Below are 25,314 nucleotides of genomic sequence, written 5' to 3' on the forward strand. Positions count from 1 at the left end.
TCTGACTCTCCTTTCTGGGACTCCAATTACAAATATCCTAGACTTACTAACTTTGGGAGGTGAAGAGATCAAGACCATCCTGGCCAACATGGTGAAACCCCGTCTCTACTAAGTATACAAAAAATTAGCCAGGCATGATGGCGGGCGCCTGTAGTCCCAGCTACTTGGGAGGCTGAGGCAGGAGAATGGCATGAACCTGGGAGGGGGAGTTTGCAGTCAGCTGAGATTGCGCCACTGCACTCCAGCCTGGGCGACAGAGCGAGACCCTATCTCAAAAAAAATCAATCAAAAGATTACTGATGCTTGTTTCTTTTTTTTTTTAATTTTTCAACTGGTAATTAATTTATTAAAATAGTTGACTTAAACGTCTACAATGGCGACTTCCATCTCAACTCCTGGCTCAATACTGATGGAAGTAATCTGCTTAACAATCTCAGAAGGTCTGTGCAAGTCAATGAGTCGCTTGTGGATTCTCATCTGGAAACGATCCCATGGCTTAGAACCTTCACCACATGGAGTTTTTTCTTGTAGTGATTCTCAGTCTTAGTAGGCATTTGAACTGGTCTTTTCACTTTGAGATTCTTTTTCTTTGCTCCTCTGATCAAGTCAGCACATACCTTCTCCAGGGATTTTACGTTGCAGCTTGTTAGAGTGATTCGAATTCGGTGAATTGCCACCTTCTGTTCCATGGGTATTTTTCCGGTATCCTTAAAAGCCATCACTGCTGCGCGGCTTACTGACCGACTTGTTCCGGCAAGAGCGAACAGTGGTGAGTCAGGAGCAGGTGCGGGCGGATCAGAGCTCTGCACCACCTACGACCACCTCTTCCTCAAAGAGGTGTTTCATGTTTTAAAATCTTAATTTCCTTCTGTTTCATTTTGGATAAAATCTGTCTTCAAGTTTGGTGCTTTTTTTTGGGCCAATATCTAATCTAAAGTTTATCCTATCCAGTATGTTTCTCATTTCAAATATTGTATTTTCTATCTGCAGAGTTTGATTTGTATTTGAAAACGTTTATCTTTCTCATTGTCTTAAACATTTGGAGTATACTTACAATAATTGTTTTACTGTTGTTAGCTGCCACTTCTATCATCTATGAAATTACTAGATCTGTTTCTATTGATTGATTTGATTACTATTCTGGTTGGGAGGCAATATTTTGCCTATTTCTTCGCTTGCTTGGTAATTTATCAAAATAAATTTATAAAAGTAAACTTCATTTACCATTGGACATAATGAATTTTACATTTTTGTGTCCTGGATTTTTATGTATTCCTTTAAATATTGTTGGATTTCTTTTTTTTTTTCCCCAGGATGCAGATAAGTTTCTTGGAATTAGCTGGATGCTTTTGAGATTTGCTTTTAAGATTTGTTAGGGTGAATTCAGAGCAGGGCTGCTTTGATCTAGAAATAGCCCTCTGAAGGGTCTCATGTTCTGTGAGATAGAAGGTCTTTCTCCTCTGACTGGTTCACAGCCTAAGCTATTCCTGATTCTTGTAAGGTCTGGACACTGTTCTGCCTACTCCTTTCTGATAGTTCTTTCCCTGGCCTTAGTAGTTACCACACATCTATCCACATAGCAGTATTCAGCCAAAGTTTGAAAGGATTCAAAGATCTCCAGAGCTCTCTCTGTATCACTGTGTCTGTTATTCTATCCCACAAATTCTAAGTGTGTGAAACTCCCTGAAATCAGAACTATGTCTCCTCAACTCAGTGAGACCACAAGCCACTGTTTGGGTTTCCCCTGCCTATGTTGCAGCCTAGAAACTCTCCTCAGGCAAAAAGATCAGGCAACATCAGGGGTCATCTCATGTCCTTCCCTTTCAGAGATCACTGTAATTGCCTATTGAACAATGCCTGAAGAAAGATGTTTCATATATTTTGTCTGGCTTTCTAGTTGCTTAAGGTAAGAAGGTAAATGCATTCCTAGTTACTGCATTGTGGCTGGGAGCAGAATTCCAATACTGTTTTCTTATAATATGCTTTTACTTAATTATTTGAGGATTCCCTTTAGTTATCATAATTTTACATGATGTAAACAGGTAAATGAGCATATCTTCAAAATATATTTTTCAGTTTTGGGGTGGTTCTCCCAGTTCTGGTTTTTTCCAATTATAATAGATTTTTAGTATCTGAGTTCCATATGACAAAATTTATAAATCTTGGGTGTATCCATATGGTATGTTATAATCGGAAAAGATAGATGAAATTCCGCTTTTGTCTGATGTCTTTAGAGGTCTTGGAGAGACTTGAAGAAGGGTTGTAAAGTCCATAACTTTACAATGAGACAAAATTAAAAGAATCCAAACCAAAATTGTCCTAGACAATGAAAAGTATCACTGTGCAGAAGCCGAATCTCTTAAGCTCCTCCACCATATTGGTCGTGACACAGTCTATAGTTTAACAATTGTTTCAATTTGGAAATTAATTTTTAGTACTAATTTAAATATTTCATATTAGTATATGAGAATTCTTCCTTCTGTTCAGGCTGTGGTATAGGGAAAAGTCAGTTCCCATCAATGCAGACTCATATCTACCAGCACAGTGATTAAATTATCCTCATATCCTCTTGTGTTTGAACAAGCTGTGTACTTTTAATTTTAATGGATTTAACACAATATTCAATATATGTTGATTACTGAATACAACAAAAAGTGTAATAGACACTCCTTGAGAAGCTCATAATCTATTTGGGCAGATGGAACAAATACTTAGAAAAATTAAAAGGTAATATAGGATCACAGTAAAAAAAATATTTGGGGTGCAGGATATAAAGTATCAATTGAATTGTAGAGGCAATATATACTATGTACTTTTTCACCTGGGTGAGAGGGCGAGACTCCATCTAAAAAAAAAAAAAAGCTATGGTTGTTCACTATAACTAAACATTTCATCTCTTTTAATCTAACTTACTCATCTACAAAATGGAGATAATACCTGTTTTGCAGTGCAGGCCCTGACATACGAGTAGAGTTCCATAAATCCTAGCTTCTATTCCTTAACTCTTTTAACTCAATTTTCTTCCTTCCTTCTTTCTAGCTAATATTTAACTCTCTATCCTAGACAACTTTTGCTAAACGTGTATAACACGTAGTACCTACGCATAGGAATATGTTTTTATAGAACAGAATTATTGAAAACAGCTTCTTACATTTCTGTTATTTTTTCAAAGGCAAGAATTCATATATTCCTTCTGAGCCAAGTACATGAAACAAAAAGTTACAGAGATTCAGAAATTCTGATGATTATTCTCCCAAGAAGGGTGCTTGCTAGAGTGAGGGTCTTGCAGACACAGAAGGAGCTGATGGGGTGAACTGTTGGGGTGTTACAAAAGGCCTTTGGGAAAATACATAATCTAAGTCAATAAATCATAGAGTGAAGATTCCCTCAGGGAAAAAGGGAGTTGTTCTGAAGAATTTACAAGTTTTTCCAGGCAGTAGCCACAGATGCTAGCACAAGGGCATGGTGGCCACATAGTGTGAGAAAAAGTACTTAACTTTTTGCCCTTCTTCTAATATTTACTCTATTAGCCCAGATAACATGAGATCCAGAAGCCTCATGATGAGTGGAGAAGGAAACATAAATCAGAATAAATGGTCAAAAAGATGCTTATATTCACTTCCGCACTTAGGTCTCCAAGCCTCAGTTCCTGGCATGAGTAGGTAGAGGAGAGAAGCTTGGAATAGGATGTGAGATTACAGTTTTAATATAGACTGGACTGGATATTTGAATACCTGAAAATGAATCTGAATTCTCAAAATGAGGTGGTTCCTACAACTGAAAATAACAAGAAAGCTACAGGATCTCCTGCCATGTTATCCAGGGGTGGAAAAGTAAAATTCAATGGAGCCAGATTAAAGATGGAGTTTGGGCCGGGAGCGGTGGTTCATACCTATAATCCCAGAACTTTGAGAGGCCACAGTGGGCAGATTACTTGAGGCCAGGATTTCAAGACCAGCCTGGCCAACATGGTGAAACCCCAAGTCTACTAACAATAAAAAATTAGCCAGGTGTGGTGGCATGTGCCTGTAGTCCCAGCTACTGGGGTGGGTGAGGCATGAGAATCACTTGAACCTGGGAGGGGGAGGTTGTGGTGAGTCAAGATTGCACCACTGCACTCCAGCCTGGGCAACAGAGCAAGACCCTGTGTGACCCTGTGTCCAAAAACAGACAAACAAACAAACACCATGTGGAGTTTGTTTACTCTTTAAACAAATATCCTTCACGCATTGGACTGAACTATAATTATAGTTAGTAGGGCACATAGCAGGTTTTAATAAGATATCTAGTTCTTCCTCTTAAGGTAACTCGTTAGAACTTTTATGCGAAATAACTAAAGAATTTCTAACGGGGCAGCTAATCCACTCTTTTGTGCACTCTGTTCTGTTCATGATCTGATGTTAGTCGGGGTTTCTATTTGTGATTCCTGGGCCTTAACTGCTGATGACAGAGTTCAAAATCATTGCTTTCTAACTTCGAGAATGACTGCATAATATGACATCATTTTCTACCCCTGAGAGCTAATAGTCTACCTTATTCCTCCTGCCTGTCTTTTTCCTTGAGGAGGAAGATCATCAACGCACTGTGGATTGAAGTGGCTTCATACCCTTTTTTTTTTTTTTTTTTTTTTTTTTGAGACGGAGTCTCGCTCTGTAGCCCAGGCTGGAGTGCGGTGGCGCAATCTCGGCTCACTGCCAGCTCCGCCTCCTGGGTTCACGCCATTCTCCTGCCTCAGCCTCTCCGAGTAGCTGGGACTACAGACGCCCGCCACCACGCCTGGCTAATTTTTTGTATTTTTTAGTAGAGACGGGGTTTCACCGTGGTCTCGATCTCCTGACCTCGTGATCCGCCCGCCTCGGCCCCCCAAAGTGCTGGGATTACAAGTGTGGGCCACCGTGCCTGGCCCATACCCTTTTGATGTTAATGTTCTCCTTTGCTTAAAGTCTGAACTGAATATGGATCCCTCATTTATGAAGCACCATGACACTTCCTGGGTAATGAACAATTAAACAGACTTCCCAGCAATAGTGGCTATTTTTTTGATTTTTCACTTCATGGACAATATTGTATGCAAGTTAAATTTGCAACTAGCTTGAGGCTTCACACATGGTGATTTTGAGAAATTGAATTCTCTACCTCAAATGTATTTCCTTTTCCTTGAACTTTACATTCAGGTCATCTGTCCAGTTCTTAAACAATGGGTTTTTGAGAGGCAATGAGTAATACAATAGCATTTTCTCCTTCAATTCTATCTGCCCTTGAAAAAAATAATCTTTTATTTTTGATTCAAAGAAGAGAGGAGTTTTCTTGTCTTTCTACATCTGTTCCAACTCCTCCAAATGCACAAAAATTTTTTCAGAGCATTCCAGAGTTTCTCAGACTGCACATATAAGATTTTGCATATAGATACATCTTGGCCATAATAACTTTCTACCGAGTTAGTAGAAAATAGATGTATTCTAGGTTTTCATATCTTTATGGCAATATGAATAGACAAGGCTCTTCTTGCAAAAATATCTCCTGAATTGTGCAGGAGATGCTTGAAAGACCCAGTCAAAATTACGAAATATCCCAAGTTTGTATCCTCCTGTGGCTTCCCCATATTACAATAATGCCACTCTGATCCAGGTTCCAGTACTCTCAAGCCCTTGTCCTTCACTTTTTTTTTCAGCTTGCATTCATCCAAGTATTTGGATGGAAATTATCAATACCTTATATAAGAACATATGGGAGGCTGAGGCGGGCAGATCACGAGGTCAGGAGATCGAGACCATCCGGGCTAACACAGTTAAACCCCGTCTCTACTAGAAAAATACAAAAAATTAGCCATGCGTGGTGGCACGCGCCTGTAGTCCCAGCTACTTGGGAGGCTGAGGCAGGAGAATCACTTGAACCTGGGAGGCAGAGGCTGCAGTGAGCCAAGATCACGCCACTGCACTCCAGCCTGGGTGACAGAGTGAGATTCGTCTCAAAAACAAACAAAAAGAATATTAATGATTGGTAGTTAAAATTATGCTTTTCAGTTTTCAGGTATGGATCATATTTTCTTGCCTTGCCTAATTCATAGAGTCTCACTCCATGATGTTTCTTCATTATAAAGATTAGATGGCTTTGCATTGCTGCCATGTGACATTTATACTTCCCAAGCAGCTGTGTCATCTTCTACTGTTTAAACTTAGTTTTACTTTAAGTCCACATCTAACCTGCTTGCTGGCATGCGCAGCACATTTTCCACCCTCTACATTTTATTTGACTGGAGAGATCACCTTAGCCTCTCTAGGTCTTTGCTTATCATCACTCTGCTCATTCTTCAAGCCTCACTTGATTACTTTCTTTGATTACTGTGATGCTTTCCTGGATTTCCTCAGTAAGACATAGTTTCTCCCTTTCATACTTCTGTGGTAATAAGTATGCACCAGTTACATGTGACTCATCTCCAAGTGCTTTGGCATGGAGATGTTACTTATGTTCCTAATATGACTACTGACCACTTTTTTCCAGACTAAATATTGAAACACTTGGCCAGATAATTTTTCTCAATTTTGAGTTGCCTTTTATAATTTTTAAAAAAATTTTTTGAAATTGAATTACATTTTGTTAGGTTGCAAATCTGAAAGAGTCCAAGGATGAGGTGAGTTTGTTGTGGTCAACTGACTAATTGCTAAACTCACAGCTGGTTTGTGTCTGCTGACCAGCACATTATTTGCCTAGAGAAAGTCTACAGGCGGAACCAGATTATGATGCAAATGTTGCTTGGAGAGCCCTTGATCAAGAGCAAAACAGGTTGGTAGACTCGAGGGATAGTTCAGCTAGGTCTGATGGAACATTCCAGTTTTGCCAACAGAAGGAAAAACATTGGAAGGGCTTATCTTCCCCAGGATCTGGATCTATTTCCACTGGGTAACATTTAATAAGCACTAACGTGGTCTCCTCTTTCACTTGCTGTTTCCTGTGCTTCTGTTTCCAACTGCTACATCTCCTTTGACATATTTTATTTTTCTTTTCTTTTTTTTTTTTTTTTTTGAGATAGAGTCTTGCTCTGTCACCCAGGCTGGAGTACAGTGGTACGATCTTAGCTCACTGCAACCTCCACCTCCCCAGTCCAAGCGATTCTCCTGCCTCAGCCTTCTGAATAGCTGGGATCACAGATGTGCGCCACCACACTCAGCTATTTTTTTTTTTTTTTTTTTGTATTTTTAGTAGAGACAGGGTTTCACCATGTCGGCCAGGCTGGTCTCAAACTCCTGACCTCAGGTAATCCACCAGCCTCAGCCTCCTAGAGTGCTGGTATTACAGGTGTGAGCCACTGTGCCTGGCCTCTTTTTCTTTAAGTGTATCAATACCATCATTTTGGCTACTTATTCTGCCCTGGGAGCCGTTCTGTCTCTTTAGGAAGTTTTTGCATGTATCAGATCTCATCTTTTATGTTTTGATGTTTAATAGCATTTAAAGGATTTTGTTTTGTGTTTTTTAAGTGATTTGAAAAAAAGTGTGCTCACTAATTAATAAGCAACAGATTCAAACTTATGTTGCTTTTTTAAGAAAAAAAATGAAAAATTCTGTAACAATATGTCTTAGCCATAAAACGCTTGTAATCCGCACTCCTCCAGAAATTTCAGGATGAAAGTTATCTCAATGATTATACTAGAAAATCTTGGAAAGCAGGGATATGGCTAACTTTTTATAACATGTATCCCTATTGCCACAACAGGAGTTAAGACTTAATAAATACAGTCATGTGTTGCTTAACAACTGGGTTATGTTTTTGTAACCACCCAATGGGTTCATTTTGCCTGCTGTCTGGATAGAGCCAATTTATCAAGAACCAGGAATTGCAGTAGAGAAAGAGTTTAATTCATACAGAGCCAGCTGAATGGGACACTAGAGTTCTATTACTCAAGTCAGTCCCCCTGAAAATTCAGAGGGTAGGGTTTTTCAAGGATAGTTTGAAGGGCTAGGGAATGGTGCTGCTGATTGGTTGGAGATACAATCATAGGGGTGTGGAAAATGGTCCTCATGCATTTCTCAAGTCCACTCCTTTTCTTTGTTCCTGCTTAGTGGAGGTGTTAGAATCTGCTTCTTGGTGGGGCCACAGGACTGGTTGGTGGGTCCAGGTGGGGCCACCAGTTATTAGAAATGCAAAAACCTGAAAAGACATCTCAAAAGACCAATCTTAGGTTCTATAATAGTGATGTTATTTGCAGGAGTAATTGGGAAAGTTGCAAATCTTGTGGTTAATTTGTTAGTACTACAAAGGCAGCCTAGTCCCAGGAAAGAAGGGGGTTTATTTAAGGAAAGGGCTGTTATCATCTTTGTTTCAAAGTTAAACTACAAACTAAGTTCCTCCCAAAGTTAGTTGGACCTATCCCCAGGAATGGACAAGGGCAGCTTGGAGGTTAGAAGCAAGATGGAATCTGTTAGGTCAGATCTCTTTCACTGTCATAATTTTGTCCCTGTTATAATGTTTGCAAAGGTGGTTTCACTGTAGACTTTATAAACACCATATACTTAGACTATACTAAGTTTATTAAAAATATTTTTCTTTCTTCAATAACAAATTAACCTTGGCTTGCTATAAATTTTTTACTTTTAAAGTTTTTAATTTTTTTGAACTTTTGACTTTTTTATGATAATAGCATAAAGCACACTTTGTACAACTGTACAAACATATTTTCTTTACATACTTATTCTATAAGTGCTTTCTATTTTTATTTTTTCCCTTTAAACTTTTTAATTTAAATGAAGACACAAACACATTACCCTAGGCCTACACAGAGTCTGGATCATCAATATCACTATCTTCCACTTCCACATCTTGTCCCACTGGGAAATCTTCATGGGCAATAACACAAAGCTCTCATCTCCTGTGATAACAATGCCTTCTTCTGGAATACCTCCTGAAGGAACTGCCTGAGGCTGTTTTATAGTTAATTTCCTTTTTTACAAGTAGAAGGAGTACACTCTAAAATAATGATTTAGAGTATTGTAAATACACCAGTAACAGAGTCTGTTATTATCATTATCAAGTATTATGTACTGTACCTAATTGTGCTACATTTTTGTATGCCTGGCAGTGCAGTAGGTGTGTTTCACCAGGATCACCACAAACATATGAGTAATGTGTTGAGCTATGACATTACCAGAGCTACCATGTTGATATAAACAGGAGACAGGGAAATACTGAGTAGAAGAGGGCAGTTCCCTGGCAAAAGCCTTACTCTCAAGCCTGGAAACCTGCAGCCCTAAATGGGAATAGGCATTCCTGTTTGTGCACCCAAATGTTGCCTTTTGGCCTGCCACGCCCCTCTGTCCTATACCCATATAAACCCCAAACACCAGGCTTGATGAGCAAATGAGCAGATGAGCAGACAAACAGAAGAGCAGAGGAGCAGAAGAGTGGTGCTGCAGAGAAAGAGAGAAGAGAAGGAGCATCTGAATGTCAAGAGGAGTTTGGAGGGCCGGGCGTGGTGGCTCACGCTTGTAATCCCAGCACTTTGGGAGGCCGAGGCAGGCGGATCACGAGGTCAGGAGATCGAGACCACGGTGAAACCCCGTCTCTACCAAAAATACAAAAAATTAGCCGGGCGTGGTGGCGGGCGCCTGTAGTCCCAGCTACTCGGAGAGGCTGAGGCAGGAGAATGGCGTGAACCCGGGAGGCGGAGGTTGCAGTGAGCCGAGATCGCGCCACTGCACTCCAGCCCGGGCGACAGAGCAAGACTCCGTCTCAAAAAAAAAAAAAAAAAAAAAGAGGAGTTTGGATGGGGATGGTCAGAGAGGAGATCAGCTTCAGGAGAGCCAAACTCCAGGGGAAGATCATCTCTCACTCCATCCCCTTTCCAGCTCCCCACCCATCCTGCTGAGAGCCACCTCCATCACCCAATAAAATCCTTGCATTCACCATTCTTTAAGTTCATGTGTGACTTGATTCTTCCTGGACACTGGACAAGAACCCGGGTACCAAGAGGGCACTGAGCTGGTTAACACTTAAGCCATCTGCGGATGGTGGAGCTAAAAGAGCACTGTAGCACACCCACTGGGGCTTTGAGAGTCACAGGCAGACACCCCTAGATGCCACCATGGGGCAGGAACCCAAAATTGCTCGCCCTGGCTCCTGCACCTGTCTGTCTACATGCTCCCTCTCCTATAACAGGCTTGCACAGCAGTGACTGCTCAACAGATGAGCCACACCCCTTCCACACGTCCTGCAAGGGGAATCAGAGGACTCTCCCCTTTCAAGGTCAGTAGGTGATAGGAATTTTTTAGCTCTATTATAATCTTATGATACCACCTTTGTGTATGTGGTCTGTCATTGACTAAAGTGTCATTATGTGGTATGTGTATTTATTGAGTAGATGGTCAACTGTATGAGGTAATTAAATAATGAGTGGTGTGAACCTTGGTTTTATGACATCTTCTGAGAGCTGCTTTCAGGTGGGTATAAGAAGAGATATTTCTAATCTAGGTCCCCACTCCTTTTCTTAGTTCGTGGTTAGTGGAGGTGTTAGAAAAAAAGGTTGGACTGTGGTACTATTTTCCTCCATTGGTTATATGGACTCAAAACCATAACTTAAGGAAGAATGTCTATTTTTAGATTTGGTGACTGATTTAGATAGGTTGCTACAGAAAGTGGTACAAAGATATTTCACACATAGAATATCAAATCCAGGGTGCTTTAGCACTGCATTCCAATGGCCTGGGATGGATGGGTGGAAGCCCTGGCAAGCTGAAATAAACCAGGGCAAGCTCCTCTTTGGAATTCACAAGTCTGACAACTGGTGACTCAGGCTCTAGTCAGGAGACCTGAATGTTATGCCTGGCACCATGATACCTTAGTTTACAGAGATTAATCTAACAGGCCTTCAGTTAGTTTGCTTTATTTTAAAATTCTGCTTAGCTTTTTGTTGCCTACTAAATTTCTCCTGATCTATATTTAGATGTAGGTGAAGGCTGTAGATGTGCGCACTACCAACACCAGCTCCTGGGAGGGAACATTTTCCCTCTCACAAGCAAGTGAACTTTGCTTTCTCCATGAAGAAGAATGACCTGCATGATGGGTTTCAGAAGTGGAGAACATGGCTCACGGTTCCCTCCACAGTTCCTCCATGGCCTTTGGTTGCATCTTCTCTGAATGGAGGAGCTTGGATTATGTGAAAAGCAGAGCTACCAGACTACACAAATGTTGTAGTGAGAAGGCAGCAAATTAAAATATCAGAAATTTCGAAAGGAAAGATTTATAATAGTTAGATTTAAAACATGCTTTGAGGCCAGGCAGAGTGGCTTACACCTGTAATCCCAGCACTTTGGGAGGTCAAGGCGGGAGGATTGCTTGAGGGCAGGAGTTTGAGACTAGCCTGCACTACATAACAAGACCTTGTCCTGTCTCTATTAAAAAAAAAAAAAAAAAAAAAGTAAGGAAAAGGAAGAAAAAGCGCTTTAATATTCAGAGGCATGAGAGATGCAATGAGTAATATAGGACCTTCTCTAAGGACACTGGGGAAGCACTCTACAGAGGTGGTTCTAATCTAGCCTGGCAAATCTCTGTTCCCTTCATGCCTTGTACTTCCTTTTTCTTTGTGACTTTGCTAATGTTCTTCCTTCCTCTTGGACAATTTTCCTATACTAATCAAAAGGCCCCAAGACACAGGGGGAAATGTGGTAAATCTGAGACTGGAAGGAAATTACCATCTAATGTCACTCTTGTACAGTATAACTATTGTTAATATTATTGCTGGGGTCACTCATTTATTCATATCACAAACACTGACTGAGTGCTTATTCTTTGCCAAGCATGGGCAATAAAGAGTTGAAGACCAACAAAGCCCCTGTGTTCCCAGAAGCTTATTTGCTTGTGGGGAAAATAGTGGATCAATTAACAAATAAGTAGATAACATAATGTCACGGCCAGGCATGGTGGCCTCATGCCTGTAATCCCAGCACTTTGGAAGGCTGAGGTGGGAGGATCGCTTAGGTCCAGGAGTTTGAGACCAGCCTGGGCAACATAGGGAAATCCCGGCTCTACCAAAACAAAACAAACAATAAACGAAACACATGGTGGCGTGTGCCTGTGGCCCCAGCCACTCAAGAGGCTGAGGTGGGAGAATCACTTGAGCCCAGGAGGCAGAGGTTGCAGTGAGCCAAGATCTCCCCACTGCACTCCAGCCTGGGTGACAGGGTGAGACCCTGTCTCAAAACAAACAAACAGACAAACAAAACAACCAAAAACCGAAAAAAGTAATGTCAGATGGTGACAGTGTTTTGAAGAAAATAAAGCAGGGTAGGGGAACTAGTGATAACTGGTAGATTTGGGTTTCTCCGTCTCTGGCTGCTTTTGCATCCTCAGTAAGGTGAGAGTGGCAAAGGAAATTCCAGGTTGACTTTTGGGTTCAGTGAGTTTTCTATCCTATGTCTCTTCACTGCCCTTTCCCTCCCCAGAACCTCTAAAATCTGATCCTTAGATTCTGCAATGTAAGTCAGCTTTCTTCTTCTTGGCTGCCAGCTCACTACATTCTTATTCCTGGATAAACCAAAAATCTCTTCCTTTTCATATTTTCAAAAAGATGTAGAAATCTCTCACCTGCTCATGTTCCTTCCTTTTTGTCTTGTGGGTATATATACCTTTTACAATTCTTTCACTACCAAATGTAGTTGGATATTGGAATGTAGTCATAACAAACACATAAATACAATTCACCATATTTAAATGGACTTATTAATTTAGTCTGCTTAAAATTGAGGTAGTAACACAGGCACCGGTTGGGTTTCTCTGAGAACTCTGGGCATTTTTAATCCTGGCAATTTTTAAATTGCTTAGCAGTAAAACGGTCAGACAACAGCACCTATTGTTATAAATCCCTGCCTCTTCTTACCTCAATGAGGCTATCCTTTCTCTCTATCAATTCTGCCAGCAGAATTAAGAAGAGCCATTGATTTCCAGTTTGTTCAATGTTTTTCTTCTTAGGATGGGAGTGATGACTTCTAACCTCTTTACATCTAGAGACTCAATTTAAGTCTGCTTCTTTCATTCAGCCTTCTCTCATCATTTTCAGCTGCCTGGAATGTCTTCTTTCTCTCAGTTCCTATCTTTGACATTAAAAATCACAGTACTTAGTTATATTCTACCTCACACCAATCATTTTATTTGTTAATATCTTTTTTCCTAGTTAGATTGTGACATTTTGGAATAAAAGAAAAATATCCTTTTTTACTTTATAGCTCCCCAGATTTCATTAGATTAGTATAGATTCGAGTGCCTTTTATATATCAGGCAATGCCTAGTGTGTAATATTTTTACTTATGGGTTTTAGCATTTAACTTATTTAATGATCACAACATTCCTATGATGTTATTTGTTTTCATAATTTGTTGAAATGAAAGCTGATGGTCAGAAAGGTTAAAAGGTTGTCTGGTCATAATTTTTGAGGAGGCAGAGCTAGGTTTTGAACTCAGGTCTGCCTGATTCTGAGAACAATCCTGTGCTCCTTCAGCTGAACCACACAGCCCCTTTTAGTGCTTTGTCTCCGTAGACACTAAGTATATTCTTGTTGATTGAGTGAATTAACGGATGAATTATCTGGAGCTCCTTCTGCTTCTGTTTTCTTCTCTTTACAATGAGGATCATCACAGGAACCTGATCTAAGAATAGAATAGTCCAACAGAGTTCCCTTAATTTGGTAACCAAGAGAAGGTAGAGTTAATTAACTAGAACCCTTTGCCATCACTTCTCTCTAAACTTTTCATCACTTTTCTCTAAAAGTCCGGTCCTGAGCTCTATTACAAGATAGAACATTTTAGCCTCTATCGAAGAGAGCACTATTAATATTTTATGGTGTTGGCTCCTTTTTTCCTAATACTGTGGGATTAAAATAATGTTTACTAAATTCTGGATGTTCTATTCCTGTTTTTTCATGATATTTTATGATCCAGGCCTTCTTCATAGAGACACAGGGCTATGTTTTATAACTGCCAGGGTCAAGCAAAGAACAGCTTGTGTGGGATCCTTAAAGAAACAGCTAAGCAGTAACTTCAGACCTTCTGTATATTTTCCTCAAAATTTTCTCTCAGTTTTTGTCTCCCTACAACTCATTTTTAGAAAACAAAAACATAACACAATTTTGCCCTTTTAAAAGATAATACAGGTGGGTGCAGTGGCTCATGCTTGTAATCCCAGCACTTTGGGAGGTTGAGGGGGGGCAGATCACCTGAGGTCAGGAGTTCAAGACCAGCCTGGCCAATGTGGTGAAACCCTGTCTCTACTAAAAATACAAAAATTAGCTGGGTGTGGTGGTGGGTGCCTGTAAACCCAGCTACTCAGGAAGCTGAGGCAGGAGGATTGCTTGAACCTGGGAGGCGGAGGTTGCAGTGAGCCGGAATTGCACCACTGCACTCCAGCCTAGGCAAAAGAGTAAGACTCTATCTAAAAAAGAAATAAAAAATAAAAAATAATACGTACTATAATAATTTATAAAGTACAGAAAATATCTAAAGAAAAAGAAATAACATCTCACAACCTCATCATCTAGATATGACTGCTAACATTTTGACATATTTCATTTCAGCTTTTAATTAATTTATTTTTGCAGAAGACATTTATTTCAGATATTCTAACTTTATAACCTATAGAATTTTAATGATATTTTTGTATGACATCTATCATAAACATTTCTGCATGTCATTGAAATATTTATAAATATTATTTTTATTTAAAGGATGCATAATTGATATAACCCTTCTCTTAAAATTGGTAATTTCACATACCTGGGGAACAGCAGATGTGAAACAAAAGAGAAAGGGTAAGAGATAGCTAGTCTCTTGACTCATATTTTTGTTCTTCCATATGACTTGAAAAAAAGAACTCAGAGACCTCTAGAATAGTTAGCACAAATAGATTTATCAATGTGGTTAAGATGGAGTACAGATACTGAATTTACTCTTTTATGTGAAATAAATAAAAACTGGATAAGATATATACAGCAACAGTTTTTAAGACATTATACCTCAGACAACAAAGGATAATGACCTCTGAGAGAGGGAAAACAAATTACGTGAGCCTATGATTGCCCCAGTTTACTGCCTGGAGGGAGATTCCAGGCCAAGGTGCAGAGAGAAGGGCTGCAAATGGAAACTATTGCTCTTTCTGAGTTGAGGAGAGAGACCTGAAAGTCTGCAGGTACTAAGATAGCTGCAATTCATGAGGAAGAGTTCCAGAGAAAAGAAAACTGAACAGAGAGTGAGCTCTGGATTCCTGTAGTGTTCCTGCTGACTCTTCTGCTGAATCATGATCAGTGCATGTGTGTGGCTGGAGAAAGAATCTCTGAAAAGGTTTAGAGGGACAAATCCTTAGAATCACATAGGCCTGGGAATAGCTCCTCTTTCCACCAGAAAGAGTATAAAAACCATGTAATTCATGGGACATCCGGTAGAGTAACTTAGAAGGGTTTTGCTTCAGCAGTGAGAAAAAATTAGTCCTAGACCAAATGTTGCTCTGATCCTAACAAAACTTAAAAAATGAGACCCGAAAGGATAAAACTGTTTCCAGGTAACTTAAATATATACCAGAACAAAGCCGAAGAATATAGGAATATGAAAGTATCTAGCGGTTAGTAAGGTAAAATTCATAATGTCTAATATGCAACCAAATATTACCATGAATATAAAGAAGCATGAAAATAAATACCCATAAGTCCAAGAAAAATCAATTACACATAATTGCCCCATCAATGACACAGATGATGTAATTAGTAAACAAAGAGCTAATTATAACTCTGCCAACGCTAGCCATTACACATGTTCAAGAGGCTAGAGGAAAGATTAAATAAGGACACAGAAGAAATAAAAAGACAAAATAAAATATCTACAGATGAGAATTACAATATCTGAGATGAAGCATAAGTGAGACGGGATTCGCAGCAGATTAGATGTAGAAGAAGGATTAATGAACATCAAAACATGTATGACAACAGTAGGATAAAGTCTGTAAGAAAATAAATAGAAACATACTGGTATAAGGTTTTACACTATGTATGAAACGGTGTAGTATCACTTGAAGGGAGACTGTGACTAAAGACCGCTGTACCCTCTTGGGGAAAGAAAGATATCTTTTTTTCTACCCATCCTGGGTTCACAGCTGAGGCCACTATAACAAAAAACAGATTAACAACACAGAAGCATACACGTTTACTTAATGTGTTATGTGACACAGTAGCTATCATAAGGAAAGAAGACTCAAAGAAACAGACCCGAGTATTTTTATAGTACGTTTGATGAAGAATGAATAGTCATGGAGAAATATAATGGAGCATATAATACAATGGGGTTATGATCTAATGGTAGTAAACTGGGGGAAATTTAGCCGGGTTTGCTTGTTCAAATTTTTCTCCTTGACCTTTTGTCGTGAGAGAAAAGGATGTTTCTTTTCTCTAGGTATAGGGAGGGCATCTCTCACATGAGGGACTTATGATCTACTTCAGAGAAGTGCCAGGGAAGAACAGAGTGACCCGTCCTGCTTCTGCAGTTTTCTCAAATTCATACAGCTTAAAATATTTGACATGCTAAGGTGTTACATTTTGGGGTAGTATATCTTGATACCCATCACCTGAAATCAACCACTTTGTAATAGTAACACAAAGAGTTGTAGATAATATACCATAAAGGTGGTAAAATGGAATCATTGGAAAAGTCAGTTCATCTAAAAGAAGGCTGAAAGAGGAAAGCAAAAACAAAGCAGAGATGGGAGAAATAAAAATTAAATGGTAGAAACATGAGCATCCATTAATTTTGGTATACAGGAGGGGCTTGAGGGGTGTCCTGGAATCAATCCCCTTCGGATACCAAAGGATGACTGTATATTTTTTAAATTAAGAGACTTTCATTCTTTAAATATTCTTGACTTAAAGTTTTTTAAAAAGAAAAAAAATCAAAGCATAGTATAGTTGTTAAATCATTTTAATAGTATATTCAATGGCTGAAATGATAGGCAGTATCAATCATTATTTCTTCAATATAATGTTATCCTTACTGAAAAAATAAGATATAACTGGGAAATATTCTTGGATCCCTCACACATCCACTTAATTTCTTAAAGGAAGAAAGATGAAACACATGTAACAACAGAAACAAACCATTTACTGTAACATTCCAGGAATCATGGGATACTTTTTTTCCCCAGTTTATTTATTTGCTTATCTTTATCATCTAGTGGTAGTTGGTTTCCTTTGATAGAATATATGGCAGTCCCACATTGGTGACAACTGGTGCTTCCTTCATCCAGCTGGATCACTTTGAGATTCAGTTTTACATCTTTTTAGCATTTTCCTTGTGTTCATATATCAGTTATGATGAGCCACTGATAATACTTTGTTCTAAAATGAAACATATTACTTAGTACTTTTTTTAGTGTCTCGCTGACTTTTAAAATTTGAATGATGTACAGACTTTTTTTTTTAATGAAATGTAAATATTTGCTCATGGTTTCTAAATTTCTTATAAAATTAAATTAATTCAATCTGCAAAAATATTAAATGGTAAGAGAATAAACTCATCACTTAGATATTCATATTAAATGTAAATGGCCTAAACACCCCAATTAAAAGTTAAAAATTGTCTAATTGAATAAAATACCAATATCCAACTATTTCTTGCCTATAAGAAAATATTGCCACTTTCAGCATAAAAATACAAATAGGTAAAAGATAAAAGGATGGAAAAAGACATACTATTTTGAACTAATCAAAAAGAGTGGAGTGGCCATATTAATACTGAGTAAATTAGACTTCAGAGCAAATAATATTAATACTACCAGGGATGAAGAACATTATTTCATTATTTCATAATAATAGATGTAAATTTATAAAAAGGAAATAACAAATTTAAACATTTATTCACCTAATATCAGAACTCTAAAATACATAAAGAAAATGCTGATATAACTTCAAATACAAATAGACAAATCCACTGTTATAGTCAGGCTTCAGGAACTTTTTCTGAATAATTGATAGAATAAACAGACAAAAATATCAGTAAGGATATAGAAAACCTCCAAAATATTATCAATCACCTTGAATTAATTAATATTTATGGGGCTAGGCTTCGGGCTCATGCCTGTAATTCTAGCACTTTGGCAGGCCTTGAGCTCAGGAATTCGAGACAAGCCTGGGCAACACACACACACACACACACACATATATGTGTATACACACACACACACACAACACATCAGCTAAAAGCAGAATACACATTTTCTTTAAGAGAACACAGAATATTTAGCATGATATGCTATATTCTAGGCCATAAATAAATCTCAACAGACTTAAAAGAATTCAACTAATACAAAGTATATTCTGTAACTACAATGGAATTAAATTTGAAATTAATAGCAAAAGATATCTGGCAAATCTCCAAATATTTGGTAACTAATATCATACTTCTAAATGACCCAGGGTCAAATAAGAAATCAAAATAGAAATTTGAAAGTGTTTGAACTAAATTAAACACACATTTCAAAACTTTTGAGATGCAACAACAGCAGTATTTAGAGGAAAATTTATAATAGTATAGACCTATATTAGAAAAGAAGATCTCAAACCAGTGATCTCAGTTTCTACCTGAAGAAACTGGAAAAACAAGAGCAAATAAATCCAAAATAAGCAGAAGAAAGTAAGTAATAAAGACCAGAGCTGAAATCAATAAAGTAGAAAACAGAAAAACAAAACAAAACAAAATTTAATAACACCCAAAACTTGTTATTATACAGATCAGTAAGATTGATAAACCACTGGTCAAGACTGATCAGGAATTTATCAAGAAGAAACAATTTCCTTTTTCTCATACTTTATATGTAGCACCCAAAAATAAATAACTTTAATATAACATTTATTCATCTAATAACAGAAGACAGAAATGAGAAAGGTGGCATCATTACACATTCTACAGATAGTAAAAGAATAATAAGATAATATGATAAAAAATTCAGGCCAATAAATTTGACAACTTAGATAAATTGCACAAATTACTTATATGACACAATCTACCAAAGTTTATTCAGGAAGAAATTGATAATCTTAGTAGCTGTATATCTATTAAAGAAATTAAGTTGATAGTTAAAAATTATCCTATGAAACGTATTCCAAGCTCTGATTGTCTCCCTAGAGAATTGTACCCAATATTTAAGGAGAAAGTAATTCTAATTCTGTGTAAACTTTTCCAGGAAATTGAAGAGGAGGAAATATTTCCCAACTCTTCCTGAGGGCAGTGCTACTCTATCCAAAACTAGACAAAGACATTCCAAGAAAACAAAACTACAGATCACTGTATGCAAGCAGCAATTGGAAATTAAAAATTGTAAAATATCATTTATAATATCAGAAAAAGTAATTATGAAGTACTTAGGAACAAACCGGACAAAAGTGGCTCAAGATTTGAACACTGAAAACTATAAAACATTGCTGCAACAAATTAAAGAGGGCAGAAATAAATGGAAACCTCATTTGTGAATTAGATAAATTTAACATTGTGAAGATATTAATTTTCCTTAAATTGGTCTATAATTCAACAGAATCTCAATCAATACCTCAATAGGCTTTTTAAAATGCCTGCAAAATTTGACAAGCTAATCCTAAAATTTATATGAAAATGCAAAGGACCTACAAGAGGCAAACTATCTTTGAAAAAGAAGAGTAAGTTTAGAAGACATATACTTGCCCTCAGGGCTCATAATAAAGCTACAGTAATCAAGACAGTGTGAGACTGAAATAAAGACAGACAAAGAAAGACAATTTCTAGGTCATGAGAGTTATGTTTCCTAAAGGAAGGCAGCAGGTGCTTATTAACTTTCCCCGTGCCCTCAGGACGCCTCAAACAGTGGTTGCCAACCACTAGCAGTTTTAGCACCACTTGGAAGCTTTTTATAAAAGCTAATTACTGGGCCCATCCCAGACCTACTGAACCAGAATCTCTGTGGGCAAAGCCCAGGAATCTGTGTTTTCACAAGCTCTCCAGGTGATAATGATGTCCATTAAAGTTTGAGATCCATTGCCTTGGCCTTTCCCTGCTAGAAATCCTCCAGGATATGGGAGACAGGGGAAGAGGTCTGGAGAGAGTGGCAGAATTCAACACCACAGAATGAAGAGGAAAACTGATGGTCTTTGTCCATGGAATCCATTAAAATATACTCTCATTGCTGCCAGGCTGAGCGGATGAATAAAAAATAAGCTAATCTCATATCAAGCCATCAGACTATTGATGATAATTGTGTTTTAGGGTGAGCAAACAGCTTTACCAAGCTCACACAGTTGAGACAATTTGTTTTTTGGAAGTATCTTACTGTAAGATGCTTAAGAAGAATGCAGAAGTATGAAAATAAATCCAGGATTCAGAAATCTTTCAACTAAATCTTTAAAATTCTCTCTCTCTCTCATGCACACACACACATATGCACACATACACATATAGTAAGATTTCATGACACATGAGACAGGATGTGAAGCTGAACAGTTCGATGAATGTCTGAGTGGTAAGATCACCTTGAAGAACCAGAAGTGAAGGTCTATTCTAGCTGGGTATGAGCTACAAACTCATTTCTTGGGGAACACATGAACACACTGGGGAGGCTAAGTAGCTTCTGAGGCTATTAACAGAATTTTAATCATTTCTCCTGTCATCTGAAAAATATATGATATTGAATTTTAAAAAATGGGTTTAGTGTAGTCTAGTCTTACTGTCTGAAACTAAGATGTGGTTTATTCCAATAACCAAAGTGATTCCATCCCATGTGAGGGAAAAAAGGGATAATGGTGAATTAAAAGCACCTGCATGTATTTGTTGCTCCTTTAGAGGAGTCTCTCTTCATCAACATTAACTTTCTTTCCTACTTTTGAGCTGGCTGCTAAAAGTCTAGGTTTAGATCTCAAACCATTGTCCTTCCCTGCATGATGTAATAGTTACAATTACAGTCTCAACCCTCTGGCATTTAATGAAGATAAAATTGATTACTTTAGACTGAAAACAAAAAAATCACTTACAATCAGGATACTGAATATATTAGCAAGTACAAGGTCCCAGCTTCTAGTGGACTTGGCAGACTGTCAAGCTCTTACTGAGTGACCCCACCCCATGCTTTTTTGTCTTTTCAGTTGCCACACAATCATGATAATTTGTTCTCTGAATGCCAGAGTATTGACAAGGAAAGGAATTCTGAAGCTGGCTGAGAGAGGTCCAATCTAGACTCCATTGACTCTTGTCTCTTTCTTTGTGTGGAACTGATTTTATAATTTCTGTGGCAATGAAAGACTTGTACCCCAAATGACTGCTGGTCCTTTGTTTATTGATCAATCTAAGCATGGACTAGAATTCATCCTCCAATTGGTAACAAGAAAAAATTGGGTGGGGAAGCCCACCATTGGCTAAGGCAGCACAGCAAGTTTGAATTTGGCTGCGTCTTCTTTCAATATTGGTTGACATCATCAAGAGCAGACATTGGCGTTGGAGTTAAGAGTATCAAGAGAGTTAATAAGTACCAATTTAGGGTAATATTTTATGCCTAGTCTTTATCTTTTGGTGAAGTGGTTTCTAATATCATCTCAGACTAAATATTATGGGATATTTCTACTTGTAGATGCTAAGGTATTAAGAAAAAGCTCCAAGTAGATGTGTTTTCCTTATCTTCCTAAAATTTTAGACTAAAGTTGCCAAAAATTTGTGTGTTGGTATGTGTCAAAGCATTTGAACACCCTTGTAGACTATTACAACCTTTGTTCTGTACCAGGCACCGTATTGAGTATATTGCGTGTATTTATTATTATATTTAGTTCTCATAGCAACCCTATACAATAATTACAATTCCTTCCTTTCACTAAGGCATAGGGACTTTAAATAAATTAGCCACAGTACAGGATGGCATAAAATTGTAGCAGAGCCAAAACTCAAACATGTCTCTGTCTGACTCAAAAACATAGGCTCATTCTCCTAGAGCCAGGCAACAACCTGAAAGCTCTGAGTTGACTTTTCTAGTTCTGTGGATGAGTGCAATCATCTCAGGACCCAGATAGACAGAAGTCCTTCTTTCTTATTCGTATTTCTCAGTACTAGGCCAGTCAGGACAAACTCTGTTCTCCATGGCCATGATCTTGAAGAAATTGAGATTCATCCAAAGGAAATCAGGTATTGAAATATGTGTTTATGTGTACTGATTAATCTTCCGCCTGTTTCTAGAAACATTTGAAGAAATATAGCAAAAAGGAAATATCCTGAAACTCCCTAATGAACCTGATCTCTCTCTGTCTTTCCCTTTCTCTCTCATAGGTCTTTTGCCTGTATTTCTCTGGTGGAATTTACTAAATAATTATATCAGGTGTCTTCTTATTGTACTTGACTGCTTTCATTAAGGTAATCTTGAGGGCAGAGACTTCCTTTGTTAGCCAGGGCACTCTAGGGGAACAGAAATTACACACACACACACACACACACACACACACACACAAAGGAACTGGTTCATGGAGGCTAAAAAGTCTCAAAATCTGCAGGCCAAAGGCTTGAGGACCCGGAGTCCTGATGGTTAAGTTCCACTCAGAGTCTGAAGGGAGGAGAAGACAGATGTCCCAGCTCAGAGACCTTTAGGCAGAGAGAGAAAATTCTGTCTTGCTCAGCCTTTAGTTCTTTTCAGGCCTCCAGTGGATTAGATGAGGCTCATCCACACAGGGGAAGGAATCTGATTTCCTCAGTCTACCAATGCAAAGGTTAATCTCATTCAGCAACATCCTCACAGACACACCCAGAATAATCTTTCACCAAATATCTAGGCACTTTGGCCCAGCCAAATCGACACATAAAATTCACTTCCACACTTTCTTACTAATCCGTGCATTCCCTCCAATACGGGGCACTGGGCCTTGCAAGGAGTAAGTGCTCCATATATATTTACTAAATTACAAGAGACGAGATTATCCTTAGACTATGACTCAGATATAGACAATCAATTATTAATACCCTATCATTTTTCCCCACTCTGACAACCCAAACTGAAAAATGTTGGGATTGCCTCTTTTCACAATATGATTTTCTCTGAATGCAGACTCATGTTTTGACCTTCCCTGTCTGTTCCTGTTTAGTATTCATGCTGGCTTAACTCATTGATTGATCAAGTAACCATTGAGCATCTGCCGTGTTAACACTCTGAACAAGATCCTGTGAGAGGTGCTAATATGAACGGTGTTTAGCCTGATGAATAAAGTGTGGTGTCTGTGCATTCATTTTTGTATATTTATTGTTTTTAGCCAACCTTTGCCCATGTAAAGAATAACATTGATGGCAGGAACTTAAATTTGGATCTACGTACATGTTCCATTTCAGACTCACCATGAAATGAGGTGCTTGCATTTTTCATTGTTGATTTTATAATACGCTTTCGCACCTTTTGGGTAAAATTTTGCAATCAATGTAACCGAGGCAGCATGGTATGAAAGCAACCCTGGAGGTGGAAATAGAAGACTGGAATTTAAATCTTGGTTATGCCACTGATTGGTTGTATGATTTTTGTCAAGTCATTTGACCTGTGTCTATTCAGAGTTTCTTTGCTAGAATGAAGGAGTTAACTAGAATTTATTGATCTCAGTAGTCAGTCTCCTCAGGCATAGATAAATCTTGGATATGTATCCTGAGATAGATTTCCCATTTCCACATTGAAGACAACGTTCTATTTTAGAGCAAAAATGAATTATATTATTTAAGAATATGAGTTTCAGAGTTCAGACTCATGCCTACGGGTTTGAATTCTAGTTCTGCCACTTTCTTACTGTGCAGACTTTAGCAAGTCAGTTAATGTTTGTGAGCCTCAGGTTTCTCAACAGTAAAGCAGTGTGAGTAATAACTATCCTATTATATTATGACAAGCATAAAATGAAATAAGAGTACTTGGCACAAAGAAGGATCTTAATTTTTAGCTTTTTAAAAAAGCTATATTTTTTATATGTAATATGTACATAAATATTCTCAATTCTATTATTATAGACTATATTCACTATGTTTTTCATAAAGTCATCAGTTTCACTCAGGAATTAGTTGACTCTTGTGAGATACATGGTTTGACCACTTTTCACTTTGATGTTCTTCAGAAAATAAGACAATTAGAAATCTCTGATTATAATCTTCATGTAAAATATTTTACAGTCATGGCTAAAATGATCCCAGGAGTGGAATCATACACATAAATTATTTTCTTTATTCTAATAATATTACCGTTAGTGTCTACGCCAAGCAAGTATGTTATGTGTTGAGATAAAAATTCTTAGTATGTTTGTTTGTGACATTTCCAACTCCCATCCCACTGAAGCCTATATTTACATAGTTTCTTTGTTTTCCTCTAACATTCATGCTATTTTAATCAATGTTCTTTCATTTTCAAGCCCCCAATAACTTTGACCCCAAAGACTTTCAGTTTGCCCCTGATATTCGTAAGCATACTTATGGCAATGTATGTCTCCCATTCTTTTCTCATATTTACAACAATCTTTTTATTGGGACAAATGGGTTCATTTTTTCATGCTTGTGTTTAATATCTCACTGAGTTCAGCATAAGTTATTAAACATAATTTTCTGTTTTCTCTTTCTCCCTCAAGACTTTTTTTTTCTCTAGACCTTTATTTCCTAACTCCAGAGTATTTGCCCTGGTCTATAGGCCCCTCTCTCTTTTGCTTTCTTACCAACCCATCCACCTTCTTCTGTTTCCTATTGCGCAACTGGCTTCACTTAAACAAGAGCATTTCTTATTTGTACAGAGTGCAACATGTAATTGTCCTACTCTGTTTGGTTGCTATAACAAAATATCATAGACTAGGTAGCTTATAAACAACAGATATTTATTTCTCATAGCTCTGGAGGCTGAAAAGTCCAATATCCAGGCACTACTGGCAGATTTGGTGTCTGGCGAGAGCCTACACTGTGGTTCATAGACAGCCATCCATTTGCTGTGTCTCCATATGGTAGAAAGAATGAATAAAGTTTCTGGAGTCTTCTTTATAATGGCACTAATCCATTCATGAAGGTTTCATCCCATGACCTAACAATACCATTGTATTGGGGGTTATCTTGCAACATATGAATTTTGGGGAACATAAGCTTTCAATCTATAGTAATGAAGCAGGAAATTTTCCCTGACCCCTTCATGGGCAGGAACTGGAGTATGCCTATTTCACAGAGGTCTTATCAGATAAAAAAATTCTCCATTAAATGGCAAAACAAGTAACTATTTGGGATTCCTGGGTGTACAGTGCCTACTATTCCAAAATGAGATTATTGAGGCTAACATGACCCTTTGTATACAAAGAC

At 38.0% G+C, this 25,314-nt stretch overlaps 1 protein-coding gene and 1 pseudogene across 1 annotated transcript in view; one reads left to right on the top strand and one right to left on the bottom strand.

The window, feature by feature from the left end:
* Positions 1 to 346: 346 nt before the first annotated feature.
* LOC116474187 (small ribosomal subunit protein uS10-like) lies at positions 347 to 719 on the bottom strand (annotated as a pseudogene).
* A 19,735-nt stretch (positions 720 to 20,454) lies between these two features.
* The window catches only part of TMC1 (transmembrane channel like 1), a 147,208-nt gene continuing 142,348 nt past the window's right edge, over positions 20,455 to 25,314 (top strand). Inside the window, exon 1 of the mRNA XM_032164740.1 lies at positions 20,455 to 20,506. Within this exon, the coding sequence (XP_032020631.1) occupies positions 20,455 to 20,506 (52 nt within the window). The remainder of the gene's footprint in view (positions 20,507 to 25,314) is intronic.

Source organism: Hylobates moloch, unplaced genomic scaffold (genome assembly GCF_009828535.3).
Source record: "Hylobates moloch isolate HMO894 unplaced genomic scaffold, HMol_V3 SCAFFOLD_10, whole genome shotgun sequence".
Taxonomy (NCBI): Eukaryota; Metazoa; Chordata; class Mammalia; order Primates; family Hylobatidae; genus Hylobates; species Hylobates moloch.